The sequence below is a fragment of the Vespula pensylvanica genome, chromosome 20 (genome assembly GCF_014466175.1).
Source record: "Vespula pensylvanica isolate Volc-1 chromosome 20, ASM1446617v1, whole genome shotgun sequence".
Classification (NCBI taxonomy): domain Eukaryota; kingdom Metazoa; phylum Arthropoda; class Insecta; order Hymenoptera; family Vespidae; genus Vespula; species Vespula pensylvanica.
Genome location: NC_057704.1, coordinates 2,056,573 through 2,076,398, shown reverse-complemented (window position 1 = coordinate 2,076,398; position 19,826 = coordinate 2,056,573). Strand labels below are relative to the sequence as shown.

The following is a 19,826-nucleotide window of genomic DNA, read 5'->3' as shown; positions in this document are numbered from 1 at the left end:
CAATTCATTTATTTTATCCGTATTATCGAGCATTCGATAATTTAATACTTTTGATATTTTGTCTCACGAATGAATAATAAAGCTTAGAGCGGCCGTTTTGTCCGTTCCCTTCCCCTACACACACGCATACACATGTATATATGTGTGTTTTTTATATATCACGGTGGTCCTCCTAACGGTAATCATGATTTTTGAAATATTTAAGATAATTTGACAAAAAGAAGAAAAGAAAATAGTCACGAACAGAAATTCAAAACTTTTCAAATATCTTAAATTTCTTAAATAAGAACAATGATGATAACAACTGACTGAAATATTTTTCTCAGTTTGTGTCTTCGATGAAAAAGAATGATCACCCAAACTTTTTAATGATATACGTCATGTATCAAAACGAATTATCTCGATAGCAAAAAATTATGCATTAGCAAATTTAAAACGTGAGTCGTAACATACCATTCTCCACGTTGTTATTTAACAAAAAAAAAGTCACGTTTTTTATCGAAAAAAAAAGAAAAAAGAAGAAAAAGGAAAAGAAAAGAAAGTGTAGTCAATTACGTCTTCTTTTTTTATTCGGTCAAATTATCGTAAGTACCTCAAAAATCACGGTTACCGTTACGAGGACCACCCTGTAGGTATATAAAATGAAAAAAGAAAAGAAAAGAAAAAAAAAAAATTCTAATTTTACATTTTTTCTTTCTTTCTTTCTGTCTCTTCCTTTTCTACCTGTCCTGTCAATTTTCTGAACGTGTATTTTTTATCGTCGGATTTTCTAAAATTACGTGAAAGTTAGATAAAACATTTTAATGGATTCGATTAAATGAAACATTTTGAAAAATCCTTGAAATTGTTCGTTCGTTAATCGATAATCGAGAAACCAGTTGGATTACGCGAATCGAAGTTCTCGAAGAGGCGCCTCGTACTTAAAGGATTCTAGAAAGTGAGGTCACGACGGGAGCTCGCGTGTGCTTGTCCTCCTCTCGATCACCCTCACGTACTTACCTACCTACCTATACTCACGTAACGTACGTGAGCACCACGTGTAACGTGACTTTGCGACTTATCCGCATCGTCTCTTTCGCTTCTGCAACACCACGCTCCCCGATCTCCGTGATGCGTTCGACCTCGTTAACTCACGCGCGACCCTACTACCTACCTACCTACCTATCTTCTACCTACCACTTCTATTTCTTCTACCGAACGATCTTATTTTCTATCGGCACGATAAAACGTTTTAGCATATAGATTAAATCCATTTATGGGATTTTATGTCGAATAAATTTATATGTATGAGATTGTTTTATTTTGGTGTTATCTATAGGATCGATATTTTTATTAATTAATAAATAAAAGTATTTTGTAGGTATGTGTGTGTGTGTGTGTGTGTGCGCGTAATGATAAGTATTGTATACATTGATATATTTTATATTTTTATCAATATCTATGATAAAATATCGAGAAGTAATGTAAGTGATCAGTATAAGTAATTAAGTGTTAGAATTGGGTGTAGGTTTATTATATATGTTTAAATATTTTAAATATTTATACTGTTTTATATAGATTTATATATATGTATGTATATGAATATATTGATAAGTGTTTATGATAAAATGTTAAAACGTAATATCAGTGTAAATGACGAAGTCTGTTTTTATGTTACGTCTGAATTTATTATAAATATTATACATTCATATTAAATAATACTAAGCGATTATTATATTCATATATATTTTGATTAAAATACTTTATTAATCGTAATATCTTTTATAAAATGATTAACGTATGAATATTTTTATAATAAGTAATACAATAATTAAAGTAAAAATATTTTCAATAGAATACAGACAGTATTCTCTTTCTTTTTTTCTTTTGCATTAATCAATGGCGCAATTATCGAACATTTATACCATTGAAGATATAAAACCATTAGGATCATGAATATTTGTTAACAAACAATAAATAATAAATACCCAATTATTATAATAAAAATTATTATTATTAACATTCTTCAATTTAAACATAAAAACTTATTCAAAATCCATTTCTCATTCCCCCCTTCCATACCTTCCTTTTTTTATATCTTTAAAACATCCTCCAATTTCAATTAAAAGACTTCAAAAATCATGTAAAGTATTCCAAAAAAAAAAAAGAAAAAAGAAAAAAAGAAAAGAAAGAAATTTATCCTACATATTGTAAGACTATATATCAAACAGAAGAAGATAGACAATTTTGTTACACACTTGAAACTTTTTCGAAAAAGGATCAATCGCGTTATAAGTGTAAGGGTCAGGGAAAAAAGAGAGACAGACAGACAGACAGACAGAAAGAGAGAGAAAGAGAAAGATAGAAAGATAGAGGAGTAGAGTGGGGGAAGAAGGAGGGGGTAGGTAGGTAATTCGGGTCTCACGACCTCCTATCCTGGTAAGGTAAGTGCACACAGGTAGGCAGGTGCAATTCCACTCGGGGCTGGCTTACCGTAAGCTAGGTCAACGCACTCGAAGACGTAAAGAGCTCGAAGGAAGTAAGTACGTCTTGCTTCCGCGCTAAACTTGTCTCTCTCTCTCTCTCTCTCTCTTTCTCTCACTCTTTGTAAGTTTTTCTCTCTTTCTCTCACTCTTTGTAAGTCTCTCTCTCTCTCTCTCTCTCTCTCTCTCTCTCTCTCTTTCTCTCTTTCTTTTTATCCGTTTCTGTTTTTCCTCGTTCTCTTTCTTTCTTGTTCTTTTTCTTTCTTTCTTTCTTTTTTCATTTTTTACCCCTATCTTTTTGTCCTTACGACGCTCCAGTGACTTCAGGACAAAGACGATAGGAATCAAATGGTCGACGAGTTAACTCCTTCTTTGCTTTACTCGGCTCGTATTTGTATCTTCGTTATTAAAGACGATTGTTGTTTTTATAAAGTTCGATCATAGAGAAATAATTGAAAGAAAAGGTAAAAAAAAAAAAAAAAGACGTAAAGGTAGAGGGAAGAAACTATCGAGAGAAAAGGATTAAGGGGTTTAGAGTTAAGGGGATTAGTTTTTATCATTCTTTTCTTTTCTTTTCTTTTTCTTTTTTTTTTTCGAGAAAAATTTTAATTCCATACTACTAAGACATATTAAAATTAGTCCAATTGATTTTCTTATCGATCTTTCGACGACGACGATAATTTGTTAATTAATGATAATTAGATACGTTTCGAAATGTTAATGATTAATTATTCTTTTAAACGAGTTAGATAAATCCATCCTATTACTTATAATTTTATTTACTCACTCACTGACTGGTGATAAATCTTTTTGATATAATAGAAAAAAGAAAAAAAAAAAAAAAAAAAGATTAGAAAAAGAAGAGGAAAAAAGAAAAACAAATACAAATGACAATAAATGGAAATAAATAAAGATAAATGAAAAGAAAGAATAAAAAAGAAATAATAAGGATAAATTAAAAAATGTGGTAAAAAAATTTTTCTACGAATGGAGAATGCGTTTCAAATAAGTATAATACTTCTACGAAGTATAATACTTCTCTGAACGCTTGGTCCAGGTTAAGGAGGCTCGTTAAATCGGCCACGGAAGGTCTATCCGTCTCTACTCTCTTCTCCCACCCTCCATACCCCCTCATTCCATTCCATCCCATTCCATCCCCTTTTTCTCTTTCTCTTCTCTCGATCTGAACATACTTCGTTACCGTTCGAATCGCTCGAAGACGATAGAAACGACGAAGACGAAGACGAAGACGAAGACGACTACAACTACGATCTACAACTACAACTACGACTACAACTACGACTACGATTAAAGCTATTACAAGTAGGATTACAATTACAACTACAACTACGACTACAATGACTAAGGACTACAACTACAACTGCAACTAGGATTACGAATACACGATGACTGAGACTACGACTACAACTACGACTACGATAAGGACTACAACTACAATTAAAACTATTACAACTAGGATTACAATTACAACTACAACTACGACTACAACTACAACTAGGATTACGACTACACGATGACTAAGACTAAGACTACAACGACTACGATTACGATTAGGATTATAACTACCACTAGGAATAATACTAAGAGTAGAATTACGACTACGATAACTATGATAAAATATAATGTGGTTCGTGTAATAGAAGAGAAGGTGGCGATCCGTAAACCTTATACTTGCTTGAATGGTTAAAAAAAGATTGCGATTAAAAAAAAAAAAAAAAGGAAAAGAAAAGAAAATATAGGAGAAAAATAAGATAGATAGATAGACAGAAAGATGGATAGAGAAATAAATAAGAATGGACCGTATATACTGTTGCCGTTAATTCTATTAACGTTATATATAAACACGTCGTCTAACTTTGAACTCACGTGCTTAAGTACCTACAGGTATGCATACATAAGTGGATGTATATAAGTACGTATTTGTATTGATTCTAAAGATCTTTTTTTTTTTTTTTTAAATTAAAAAAGATTGCGACATTTATTAAAATCATTTCAAGGTCAATTTCTATGTTTCTTTTCTTTTTTATTTTATTTTATTTTATTTTATATATATTTTTTGTTTACTGGCAAAACATTTTGGGTAAAGAGAAAAAATAAAAAATAATAGAAGATAGAAAAAAGGGAACGAATAACGTTCGTTTGAAATATTTTTTTATCTCGAACTCGAGAAAGAATTATAAAGAGGGGTTATAAAGGGTGTTAAAACACCTGCAAGGTCTACATTTAATTGACTTCCGGTCTATGTTTCCATACACATTCATGATTCACGAAACGGCAACGATTAAGTATCATCAACGAATCTTTAAGGAGAACGATTCAAACGTTATATATGTATATATGTACGTATGTATAGGGTGTTTCGTTTAAAACAGGCTAATAATTAAATTAGCTACTCTTTTATTCGCGATAATAAAAAAGATCTTACCTACATAATTTTAAATATTGCAATATTTAAAAGACAAATTGGACGAAGACAAGAACATTTTTTTTTTATAAACATTTTTTAACGATCGTATTATTCTTTTTTCTATAGACATTCACGTATCTTTTTTTTAAATTTCTTTTCTATTTTTATTTTCATTTTTAATCTCTTCTTTGACGTATATAAAAACCATTCTATTTTCTGTTGTACAATACGCGCATTCATCCATTTGTAATAGCATAATCTTGAAATGACCTTGGACTATAAAATTTTTTAATTAACACGTAACTTACATAATTCTAAGCGAGATACCAGGTTGCGAAGATATATTTAACGAAGACATTTTTTTTTTTTTTTTTAATTCAAGCATTATGTTACTTTTGTAAATCTTTCAGTATTACTTTTTTGACAATTGAATTTTTATCCTAGATTTTTTAAATTTATCTTTTCTTCTGGAGAGAATCTCTTCGTGAGAAACAATTCGTAACGTCAGAAAATAATTGAAGAAACGAATAACTTCTGATTCTACCGATATTAAATCTGAAATCGTCGAAAGATCTGTGTTACTTTTTAGAGAAACGTATCGCGAAAGTAAATTTCATACTAATTTGAAAAATTTTGATTTCGAAGATTACTTAAAGTCGTTTTAAGATCATACGCATTATACTTGCACGAATGCACGATAATAAACAATAGAAAAAATGTGCATGTGAAAAAAAAAAAAGAAACGAGACATGAGTAACCTTGAAAAAAAAAAGTAATAAAAAGAAAAATAATGAAAAAATGACATTTATGGAAGAAAAAAATATCTTCGATTCTTAATAATCATTTGAATAATCATTCGAGTTAAACAAGTAAGAAATAATTTTCTTATTGTCATCGATCGCAGGTGATGATATGTAAATAGGTCTGTTTCAAACGAAACACCCAGTATATTTATTCGATGGTAGTGTGACTCGTCGTTGAGAGTGAGAGAAAGTTTGCCCGCAGACACTTGCCTAAGGCTTCGTTCTCATCTTGTCGCAAGTTTTGAGGATGCAACATGATGGGGATAAATCGGTCAAAAGAAAGATGTGTCTTGAAAGAATAAAAGAGTGGTTTACGGAATATATCCAGGTACTTAGTTCTTTTTCTTCCATTTCATTAAAGATTTTAGAGATTTAAGACTACATATGCATGTACCTACGTCTAAATGAGGGAAGGGTATTGCGAGTACACACACGAAATTAATAATAATTTTTTACGAATAGAATAATTTCTTGCCGCATACAACTTATTTTAATATATAATTAACAAAGTCGTTTCGAATATGTATACAAGTTAACGTGCAAGTATTTCGAAGAATTTTCCAACAAAAAAAAAAAAAAAACGAGAAGATACAAAAAGTTTGTGCGATTAGAATTCTCGATGGCATTGAACCGTGCAGAATGGTTTTCTATGGTGTTTGCACAGTGATAATATGTTCTTTAGATATTGTCAAAAATAAATGAAAAAAATCTACCTGAGAGAGATTAAAAAGAAAAAAATAAAATAATAAATAAGAAAAAAAAAATGAAGAATTCATTATTTTTTTCGACTTTCCAAATATATGCAATTGCTTTACATGAACCATTATATAGAATAATTAACTGATTTTATTTCGACATAAAAAAAAAAAAAAGAAAATGAAAAGAAAAGTATAATAAATAGCAATAATACGATATGAAAATATTTTCCATTCCATTCGTAAAAATTATCCAACGATTTATAATTCCCATTTATTCTTTATAATAAAATCATTAAGAAATATTTTATTTTTGGTACTTTATCTATTACTTTTCAAAATGACTTTATCTTAATAAGATTTTAGTGTATTTATAGATAAAGAAGTAAATTTTCATATACTTGTGTATATATATATATATATATATATATATATATATATGTATTTACAAGTATACAATATATAAGCGAAATACGTTTGTTGTGGTGGACATGAAGTTACTACTAACTTCTAATGGGATTAGCTACGTCCGCGATAGATTAGACTGATTAACCGAGCCAAGTCTATCCTCCTTGGTTTATCTGAAAAGAGGGACCGAAGCTTACCTGTACGTTTCTAAAGAAGATAAAACACGCGGCTCGCTGCTGTAACACGATAACAAACTGCAGATAAGACGAAAAGATACGTGCCTCGAAATCGTAGAAAACACGAAAGAGAGAAATAAATAGAGAGAGAGAGAGAGAGAGAGAGAGAGAGAGAGAGAGAGAGAGAGAGAGAGAGAGAGAGAGAGAGAGAGAGAGAAACATGTCCCTTTTTTCAGATATTAGAAAATATTTTTACTAGTACTTGTATTATATTATATATTAAATAATTCGATATTTAATGAAATATTTATTATATATTTTATTTAATAAAATGAATTAAATATTTCCAGTACGTATATTTTTTTCTTCCCCCATCCTTTATTTTTTTCTTTAAACTTTCTGTTAAGTGTTAATTTCTAAAAAAAAATTCGCATGCTTTTGGGATTGTTTTTTTTTTTTTTCTATAATTACGTACAGCAGATTATAATAAATAATGTCGACATATAAATGGATAGAAATTATTATTATTATTTTTTTTGTTTAAGAACAAAAACCATCAAATTAGCTTATCGATTTAATTTATTCCCTTTCGGAAAGAAACTATCATCCCGCCATTGCTAATTACGTAAACACGTGAACCTCGTTAATTATGCAATTAAGTTCATAAGCCAACGTGATTTTTTAATTTATCATAAAAATAAAAAACCAGTCTAAGGTTGTTCCAAGTTTATATCTACCAACGGTACCAACGTCTATTCCATTGTGGGAACAAAACGACCTTACGAACTCTCTTAGAAATCTATGCCCGAAGCATAGTAAAAGATTTCAACGCATTGTTGTAATTCACTTTGCCAGACGATGCTTTCAGTATACTTATTGTGCAACTCTAAATAAAGAAAATACGCGTGAAGTTTAACTTATCCGAACACCATTTTCTTTTTCGTCAACCATGACACTATTTCTTTCTTTTTTTCTTTTCTTTCCATTACGTTTCATCCTATTGAGTAATTATTAAAACGATGCGATGACGAAGATGATCAATTGATTATTGGAATCACAAGTTCGTTCTCCCACTTGACCTTGTCAAGTCTGAAATTGATGCGATTCGTATCAAAGGAATTGGGTCTGTGAATTAGATTCTTTTTTCTTCTTCTTTTTTATATTATTTCACGTGGTAATTTCGTATTTCGCAATTTTGATACGCGGGTGTACGCCTATACGTGTGCGAGTGTATGTATGTGCGTGTGTTTGTGCATACGTAGATGTATTATATCAGAATGATATCTTGTTTTTGAATTATGTAATAATAAATTTCGTTTCGTTCAAATTATTTGTTATATTTGCTTTTTAATGGATAATACTTTATCTCTATTAAAAGTAAAACATTGTCGTTTTTCTTTTTATAACATCTCTCTTTCAACATTATCATCGTTTTCAATGCACAATATTTTATCATAAAAATTTCTTTTCAATAATAATATATTTAATTAATATATACGTGTATAAAAAAAAGTTAAAAAAAAAAAAAAAAAAAAGAAAGAAAAAAAGAAAAAGAAAAATACACTTATACTTTTCAATACAATTTAATATTATTTGCAATAATTTATTAAATAACTTGCTAGCTTTGGTATCAACGATTGAATTAGATTTTTGTAAGACAGTTTTTAAGGGGTTTGAAAGGGCAAATAAGGAAACCTGCACGTTTGTCCAAAGTTGCTCTCCTAACTCCTCTCTAGAAGACACGAGGATTCGTGAGAAGGATGTGTTAGCGTTTCCGTAAGTGTGTTGCGTGTGTAACGCGAGTAAGAATAGACGGACGGGAGGGTCGAACAGTGACCACCAGTCCTACCAGTCTTGTCTGGTACGTCCATTCTGAGAAACCTGCAACCAAGTTAATAGCCGATACACGCGGGAGAGTAACAAGTCCGTTGGCCTCGTCTGAAGTTGCTGCTGATGTTTGCCCCGAGATGCGTCTCCTTACGAAAAGTAGAACTGTTCCTCTCGAATTATTATATATCGATTTCTTCTTATCGACGAATTACAACAAAAGAAAAATTAACCCTTCAAAGACCTTCGTATCAATTTTTATACGAGAACGTAATTACTAGAACTGTTTCTCTCCAATTGTTATACATCGATTTCTTTTCATAAGTGAATTACAAAAAAAAAAGAAAAATTAATCCTTCAAGGACCTTTCTATCAATTTTTATACGAGAACGTAATTACTAGAACTGTTTCTCTCCAATTGTTATACATCGATTTCTTTTCATAAGTGAATTACAAAAAAAGAAAAATTAATCCTTCAAGGACCTTCGTATCAATTTTTATACGAGAACGTAATTACTAGAACTGTTTCTCTCCAATCGTTATATATCGATTTCCTCTTATCGATGAATTACAAACAAACACAAAAAAAGAACTAATCCTTAAATGTCGCTGATCGTCTATTAAGTTTTATATTAGAAAGAAATTAAAATAAAAAGAAAGTTTTCTTTTCAAAAATTATTCTAAAAACTTCCCTCTTCAAAATTATTAAATAGATCAACATTCGTCTTACTCTATCTCTATCTCTCTATCTCTCTCTTCTATCTTTCTATGTCTTTATATACGTATGTATAAAGAGAGAAAAAGATGGATAGACAGATAGAGAGAGAGAAAAAAAATGAATGAACCGTGCACAGGAAACGTAATCACAATACTCGTAAAATATACTACGTTACGGTCTGAAAGGTAAGCGTCAATCATCGACATGCGATTGGTTGCAACAGGTGGCTGCCCTACAACCGCATACATAAACTCGTCGCTATCTTTCATACACGTATACACATTTAAAATAATAAGTTCTTCATGGAGCACTGTCTCATGCTACGGAAAGTTGAAAACGGAAGTATAGCGTTCCACTTTATAGTGCCAACCGATGAGGATCGGCCTCGGTTTCCTAATTTCTCTGTTCTTTCATGTCTCTCTGTTTCTCTTTCTTTTTCTCGCTCTTTCACTCTCTTTCTTTTTTTATCAAATTTCTATTGTCGTACGAAAATTTTCTAAATTTATATATAATCTATTTCTAATTTCATATCATTTTTTTTTAATTTATATATATTATATATATATATATAATAATAAGTATAATATATCTTATATATCTTATATTTTATATATATGCAATATTACAACATTAGTAGTATAATAATTAATAATATATATAATATATCTTATATAACAAATGTAATATCTTTATATATATATATAGAGTTAATATGTGCTTTACAATTACGAGTAAAAGAAAATATTAGCAGTAAAATTAGGTCAAACAAATTGAAAGTTATAGACTTGCTTTCATAGAGAAGTAATGTTTAATGTGAATTATATATATGTTTGAAATATGTATTATGTATACACATACATACATTCGTTTAAAGTCAAATGCTAATTCAAGAGAATGTATTTCAAATGGGAAAAAATTTCCCGCATTCAATTGTTCTCCTCTTACGATCTTACAATTGTGGTTTGGATGTTCATATATTATATATATATATATATATATGTACGCACTGTGTATATATGTATGTACGTATTTATGTACATATATATTATCTGTAGAGTGACTCAGTATGGAGAAAGTAATTTTCATCGAATAGTCTATGGAAAATAAAAAATCGAAAAAACTGTTTTTCATTTAATTTCTTTTTCTTTTTTTCTTTTTAATTGCCCTATTAAAAATAACGTAATCATGTTTAAAATAAATTAAAAATGTGATATTAGTTATTACGATTGTTGTTAATAAAGATAACGTTCCTTTATTATCCATTTTACGTCTCCTTTTTTTATTTTATTTCTTCTTTTTTTTTGTTTGTTTAACAGAGTTAATAGAAAAACAATTATGTTAAAGATGTTTTAAGAAATGATTAATAATATTTTTAATTATGTTTATTGCGTTCATGGTTAATAATATTTTTAATTTATTAATTAAATATTTTAATATTTATTATTAAATATTTTTAATTAATAATATATTTTTAATATTAATTGTTATATGAATCTTGTTGAAAAAAATATAAAGATAACGTTCCTTTCACGTTTATTTTACGTCTCTTCTATATTTATCTTAGTTCTTTCTTTTCAAATTGTTTAATAAGAAATGATTAGGTGTATATATATTTTTTTATATTTGATGATAATTATTATATGATAGTTGTTAAAAAATATAAAAAGATATACGTTAAAAAAAAATATATAAAAAAATATAAAAAATGTAGTCTCCTTATAGTCTATTTTAATTTTCCATTTAATTTCTTTTTCGTACGATTAGTTCAATAGAGTTGAAAAAGAAAAAAAATTGTATTAAAGACGTAAAAAATAATTAATAACGATTCGTATTTTTAACTTATCTGATATTAATTATTACGTAAAAAGAAAAGAAAATAAAAAAACATGATTGTTATGATTAATTATTAACATTAATTATGATTCCTGTCAAAAAAAAAAAAAAAAAAAATGTGGAAAAAATAGAAAAAAGAAGTAAAGATCGTCCATTTTATCTGGTCAACGAATTCACGATAAAGAGAACACGGATGATCAAAATGGTCTACAGATTTGAGGACTGTCGGAGAAAGTTCTGAAGTAAGTAGAGACCTCTCTTCAATCGCACCTCTGATAATGCTCGTCGACACGCGATTCAAGCGGTTTGAATCGTTTCGATCATTCGAACACGAACGATTCTTCGAACGACTAAATCGCGAACGAGTTTTCTACGAGATAAAGGAGAACGTGCGCTAGAAACCTTCCAAGTACGTTCTCGAATATCAATAAAATAATCACCATAAGAAATTCAAAATTTATATGTATATTATGTTTACGCGAGTATTATGATTTGATGGTTCATTAAAAATTATGAAATTAACGTCACCTACGTTAGCATCTTTGATCATAAAGATGAAAATTTTTTATTATGATTGATTACTTTTTTTTTTTAATAATCTTCAATATAATATATAATATATATAATATAATACAATGTAATATAATATAATATGTATATGATATATACATTTATTTCGTAAAATAATATTTCGATATTTATATATATATATATATATATATTAAAGAAGTAAAACTTAATTAATTAATTGAGATAGGATTGAGAAATAAAATAATAATATAATATTATTACGTTGTGTTGTTATAACATTAACATAAAAATTTAAAATACAGTTTAACAAAAGATGAAAGCAACTGAGTCCCGTCGTCGTCGTCGTCGTCATTGTCGTCATCGTCATCATCGTCGTCGTCGTCGTCGTCGTCGTCGTGTACCGTCTTACAAATAAAGCAACGAGAAACCGGTTTTCGTTAGATATAAATTATACGTAATGCACTTGAAGCGTTTAAATCTGTCTGTACACAGTTTATATTCACTTACTGGAGGAAGAGAAGGAGGACCTACTTTTCGAATTTTTTCCTCTTTTTTTCATTTTTTTTTCGTTTCCCTTTTTTTCAGACATCGACAATAATCTTTAACGGTTTAATCAGACAAAAAAGAAGAAGAAGAAAAAAGGAAAGAGTTTTCGGTGTTTAAACGACTATATAAAAAATCGAAATTTTAATTAGATTGAACGTTCGAACTTTTAAAATAAAAAGAAAAAAAGAACAAGGAAGAAAAACGAAATATAATTTCTGAAACTTTCTCTACTTGCCTGACATTATCTATTTATATATATATATATATATATATATATATATATATATATAATTACATGCCGTACATAACCTATACATTTATCTAACAATCATTCAACTTATATCACCAATCAAGTCACATATCTAATTCGAATATGGATTAATCGAAGTGGTTTCTCGTTTACAATGGGATAAGCAATATTCTATATTTACGATCGTTATTTAAACGTCGTCAATCGAGTACTACGATAAATATTACGATATTTTTACATACATCGTTGATATCAACGATGGATTTTTTCGAACGATAAATGGATGAATAATCAAAAAAAAATTAAACACGCACGCACACATATATATTATTAATAAATAATAATGAAACTATATAAATATTTACTATGTAAATATATACACATATATAATACAAAAAAAATATATATATATAAACAGTACATACATATATATATATAAAAAAACATATATATATATATATATATTCACATATAAAATATATATACATATAAAAAATAGAAAAATATCTTTAAATCGTTATTCATTGTCGAGTGAGAAAGAAAAAATAAAAAAAATAGTATATGAAAAAATGAAGAAATGAGGTACAAGGGTGACGGATGAAGGGTGAAGGGTGAAGGGTGAGGGGTGAAGAAAAGGATTCAAAGTGGAGAATCTCAAAGACGACTCACCAAGAACGGAGAGGCTGAGACCTGAGCCAGGGCGAGGCGATCTGTGCCTGTCTGGGGGCGCCATGGCGATGATCTCTCTCTTTCTCTTTCTCTCTCTCTTTCTTTCTTTCTCTTTCTCTCTCTCTCTCTCTCTCTCTTTCTCTCTCTTTCTTTCTTTCTTTCTTTCGGACGACGAAGCAGTTTCAATCCAGTAACGCGTTCCTTTCCTTCATCGCAGTAGCACACAACACAACTTATCTCTTTTCTCAAACGCACACATATATGTATATATTACATATGCACAGTTAGTCCCCCCCTCCACCCTCCTATCCCGAAGAAAATAATAATCGTCGCGACCGTTGATGGTTTATCCTTCCTCGATTATATTGGTTCGCCCGTGAAAACCTTTTTATTTACTCAATTTCACGTATCAGATTACGTACGACGGATAGAACGATACGAGTGGTTTTATTTTGAAAGTTAACGAACATTTTTCACGTTTTCTTTAATCTCTCTCTCTCTCTTTCTCTTTCTCTCCGTCAGTCTGTCTCTTGCGAGCGAGCTTGCCGTTCACATATACATCGATTATTAAATCACAGTTAGAAAGGAAAGAGAGAAAAAAAAGGAAAGGCAGAAAAGTGGAAATTCGAATAAAATTGACACCGCACGACGCACCGACGATTTTTCTCATTCGAGAGAGAGAGAGAGATGAAAAGTGAAAAAAAGAAGGAAAAAAGAACGAACGAAAGAACGAGACGCACCGTACGACGTTCAGGCGCGCACTGCCGTCCAAGCGTAATAGTATCGTGACGGGGATTGGTTGGCACTCGTTCCAACGTTCGTGCGTCTTCGACTATCTTCGCCAATGCGCCGTACCTACATCGTACATTTTTCTTTCGACCCGGCGTAGTGCCGCGAACGTGAGGGAGCCAACTACAGAAGACAACTTCGACTCTTATATCGCACTCCTATGTATATATATATATATATGTACATATATACGTATGTAACTATATATATATATATATGATGTACGTATGTGATGTATGTATGGATGTATAGATGTATGGATGTATAGATGTATGGATGTATGTATGTATGTACGCATGTACCTTATTCTATTTACGAATTTCTTTTCTTCTTTTCTTTTCTTTTTTTTTTCTTTTTTTTTTTTTCCTTAAATCTTTTCGACGTACTCACATACATATGTTATACGTACATACGTATATATGTAACTCGTTCGCGCGTGGACTCATCCAACGAATCGAATCGAACATCGTGAACGTTCTTGGCATGCTTTTCTCATCCTCTTCTTTCTCCTCCTTCACCTCCTCTTTCTCCTCATCCTCCTTTTACTTCTCCCATTTCTTTCCTTTCTTTCTCTTTCTTTCTTTCTTTTTTCTGTTTTTTTTTTCATTTTTACGAACCGTAGAATACGTAGGTGCGTATGTATTCACTGCATACGAATAAAGTAAAATACCGTGAAACGGATTAAAAGTATATTCTTTTATTTCCGATTCCTCTCGAATCGTACGATTATCACGACAATGTGATCGTTCTTCTGCGATCGTTCGTGACGTTCTCGAACCTCGATTACGTACCGCGAAAGCAATGAGATCGCCCGTGCTTCGTATACGTGTATAAATGCGCGCGTGCATAAGATAGAAAAAGATAATAAAATACGTCGTAATATTGCGAACGAACGGAGAAAGAAAAGAGAGTAATAATAATTGAAAAAGAGAGAGAGAGAGACAGAGAGAAAGAGAGACAGAGAGAGAGAGAGAGAGAGAGAGAGAGAGAGAAGAAACGAAAATTAAAGAAAAAAACAGAAACGAACGAACGAACGAACAAGGAAAAAAAAACAGAGAAGAAGAAAGGTAATGCGAAGTAAGGATGGAATAAAAAATCTCGTAAAGAAAGTAACGAAACTAGTAAGCAGAGAATAGTATCGATATTGAAGGCGTAGATGTAATGTTATATAATATTATTAGTATTTACTATACTACTATTACTATATTAAAATATACAATTATATATATACAATGTACATATGTTATATATATATATATATATATATATATATATATATATTAAAGCGACGCGACATTACACATCCATCCATCATACATACATACATACATACATACATACATACATACAGATATTGTGTTGTGTGTGTAATACATATAAATACGTATGTGTATGTATATTAAAATCGAACATTTACACGTTCATAGATTACTCATTATACTTCATAATTATACAAGATACATACACATATCATATATTCATACATACATTATACATACATATATACACATCATACATTTATACATACATTTACACATACATACATATCATACATTCATACATACATTACACATAGATACATACACATCATACATTCATACATACATTACACATATATATACATTCATATATACATACACAGACTTTGCACCTTTCCACGTAGGCCAGTGCAGCGGATGCGGGTGGGCGGACCGGGATCCAAGTCTGCACCGGTGCAACCCAAGGCAAGACCCACGCAAAACGAACATCGGTAATTAAACGAGCACCTCGCTCGAGTCTCACTCCCTCTCACCCTTCCTTCTTCTCACACTCTTTCTCTCTCCCTCTCTTTTTCTCTCACTCTCTCTGTCTCTCTCTCTCTCTTCTCTACCTTTTACTTCCACTCATCCCCCTCATCTTCCTACAGTGAGAGTAGCCTTTCTTAAACGGTCTTCGATCCTCGTCGAATGGCCGATATTTGAGTACGTATACATATACATATATATATATACGTATATGTGTGTTTAACTTCGTAATAATATAGTTCAATGTATACGTACGATCAATTCTGTTGGATATATATATATATATGTGTGTACGTATGTGTTAACTTTGTAATAACATAGTTCTATGTCACGTACGATCAACTCTGTTTGTTGTGTACGTGTGTTCGTCTTACGAGGTCGAGATTGTTTTCTTTTTTCCTTCTATTACTCTGGTATCTTTTGAATTTTCTTCTTGCTTTGTTTTGATTTTTTCTTTCTCGATACTACAAGATTGTACGTGTTACGATTTGATGATTAGTATGGACGTAGGACGGTGAAGGAATAGTACGCAAATCGTACGTATCACAGTCGTCGCGATATATTTCTTGTTCTTTCGATCAAATGCATTCAAAAGTGAGAATGCAACGGAGTGTGTCCAAAGCCGGTCCTTATACGGGTTCGTACGATTCGTAAGACGGGATATTTGGTGTTTAAAAAGAAGAAAGAAAAGAAGACATCTTTGTTGGTTATGTTCTCTGTAGAAAGATCGACATTGTTCAGGTATGATCATCGACAAATATAATATTTCGCGTGATTATATGGTGTGTGTGTGCATGTAGTGTATGTAATATATGTATATATATAATATATATGTATAATATGTATATATATATCCCTATATATATCGCTATATATATACGGAGAGAGAGAGAGAGAGAGAGAGAGAGAGAGAGAGAGAGAGAGAGAGAGAGAGAGAGAAGATAGTAGAAATAATTAATTTTAAGATATGAACAATATTTTAGTACGAATATTAGTATACGTTTCAATATCGTTAATGCGCAATTAGACTATAAACGCAAAAAGTAATAAAAGTAAAATATAATCGTAAAAAATAAACGTTAATACGTAGTACGAGTTAGAATATTATTGTGTGAGGTTAGATTGATAAAATATTACTTGTTAAATTATTATATATATATATGTTGTTAAACTATTTATATATAACTATTATAATATAAAATCGAATCTCCGTCATATTTACCGTTCGTTCATTGCTAATTTAAACTGCGAAGATTTTTCCGATGATGTCATCAACAAATACGATGTTTCATGCAAAGAAGAAAGAAAGAGAGGCAGAAACAGAGAGAGAGAGAGAGAGAGAGAGAGAGAGAGAGAGAGAGAGAGAGATAATAGTAATAATTAATTTTAACTTATGAACAATCGAAAAATCTAATATTATTACATTTAATTAACAGATATAAAATATCGATCGTTAGACTAATTAAACATAACCTATTTAATACATAACTAATCGATATCGATGAAATATACTACATTTCAAGTATATACTTTTATTTTCAGTAATACAAAAGGTTTGATTATTACGTATTAAGTCGAACATTCTCGCATTTGAATTTCTCGTAATAGAAATAAAAGAAGAAAGAAGAAAAGGAAGAATAAAACAATAGTAAAGGGATAATGTCAAGTATACGGAAAAAGGAACTCGGAGAGATAAAAGATTTACTACCGTATTCTATTATTACTTCTTATTTACATACGTACATGCATACATATATACTTAAATAAATATGTGTAAGTACGTGTGTATGCATACATCTATATATGTATGCTGTGTGTGTGTGTGTGTGTGTGTGTATACGTACTGTGTATATGTATGTTGCTATGTATATTACGTTATATTGTGTGTGTATATATAATGCACTGTATGTGTGTGTGTGTGTGTGTGTGTGTGTGTGTGTGTGTGTGTGTGTGTGTGTGTGTGTGTGTGCGTGCGCTGTGCATTTATATATTATGTATGATGTGTGTGTCTCTCTCTCTTTGTGTGTATGTGTGTGTTATGTATGTACATTGAGAAGTGTCGAAGAATCGTACGGTGGTAGGAAATTATTATTCGCGTTACTTTAAACTCCACAGTCGTATTAGGTACAATTGGATGCGTGGGCAATGTTAAACGTTAAATCGTTCCGCTAATCGTCACGATGGCAGACGATGCGATGGGATTGTTCGCCCACGAACAGAACGAATTTCCTGCGTAACCCTAACAGATGTATACTGATCGTTTAGACCTAGATATTCTATCCTATTAAGAAGAAATTCATTATCATTGATTTATTTTTTGATTTTCTTTTAATTTTTTTTTTTTTTATTATTCTTTTTTTTCTAAACATCGAGAACCTTTCGTAATTTTTTTCCGATGCACAGGATTGATTATAAATTAAAATTCAATTAAATATCTCTTCTGTTAAAAAAAGATATATATATATATATATAAAATTTTGATAATTTTATATATTAAATATTTTTCAGAGAGATTAATTAAACGAAGATTTGATTTTCGATATAATCAACAATTTAATGATCTTTAATATTTTCTTATGAAACACCTAATTATACGTCTTATATTTATAAACGTATCGAATACAAATAAATTATAATTCGTCAATAAAATAATTAATGATCAAACCGTTCTCAGATATGAGATTCTTATTCTACAGACATTCAATTTAACCGATGAAGAAAGTGTTCGGAGTTTTACGATCGAAGAATATTAATGCGTTATTTGTAGCTATGTAAGATCATCGATCCAATCGATCGATCCATCGATCGATCGATTGATCGATCCTCCTCAACATGTAAAAACAACTTTCGACGAGACGTTTTCAATGTGCGACTACAAGGGAACACGCACGTTTCCGTACGTTTTAAGAAGCATGCCGTCGAAAAGCGGGATCGATATGCGTCTACACATGCATTGCTAGTTCGCCCACGCGAATCTTTCTCTTGTGGTGTGTAAAATCAACGAGAGAAAGAAAAAGAGAGAGAGAGAGAGAGAGAGAGAGAGAGAGAGAAGAACCGGACGAGACAAGACGAGAAAAATTTTAGATATGGTACTCCTTAACTTGTATCTTACGTTACTTTACACATTTATAATCTTTTGTAATTTATAATTGATTTATCATAAATAATTAATATCATTTTTATAATTTTAATATCATCAGATATATAGTTTCACTATTATTTTAATAATAATTCTTCTTATCATTACATCTTGAATTATATTTTCTTTCATTTAACATACAAATGAATCAAAAAAAAAAAAAAAAAAAAAAAAAAAGAAATAACACGTTTATCGATTATATTTTGATTGAATATATGGGTTATTTAAATTATATTTCTATACTATACTATGCTATATAAAAATTATTAACATTACACGTTAGTTCTATATTATTAATTTAATAATAATTATACATTATTAATATATATATATTATATATATTGTTTATTACATATACATACATGTAATATATATGTATATATAATATACGTACTTATAGATAATATTATATATATCACATATCATATATATGTAATTCATATATATATATATACACACACACACACACACACGATATACGTAGTTATACATAATATTATTACAATACATACACTTATTATATATATCATATATATCTATATATATATATATATCTATGTTTACGTATACACATATATACATATCTATAGTACATACACACATACACACATACCTACGTTAATCCGTAAGTATAAGTAAACGTACGAGAGCATGATCGCCCACACAAGTTCTACCCACTTCACTCGCGTAGCTCTCTATCGAGGTGTGCTCGTGCGAGCGACATTCGGTGCCGGCTCTCTCGGTTCGTTCATTCATTCCCTCCGGTAT

At 30.2% G+C, this 19,826-nt stretch overlaps 1 protein-coding gene across 3 annotated transcripts in view; it reads right to left on the bottom strand.

Moving 5' to 3' along the window:
* Nucleotides 1-19,826, bottom strand: part of LOC122635899 (protein TANC2) — a 37,539-nt gene that overhangs the window by 11,325 nt on the left and 6,388 nt on the right. The window contains exon 1 of one of the 3 annotated variants that reach the window (XM_043826598.1): nt 13,347-14,124. The exons of the other annotated variants lie outside the window; for them this stretch is intronic. Within the exon in view, the coding sequence (XP_043682533.1) occupies nt 13,347-13,410 (64 nt within the window). The 5' untranslated portion in view covers nt 13,411-14,124. Of the gene's footprint in view, nt 1-13,346; nt 14,125-19,826 lie in introns of those variants that run through there. 3 annotated transcript variants of the gene reach the window in all.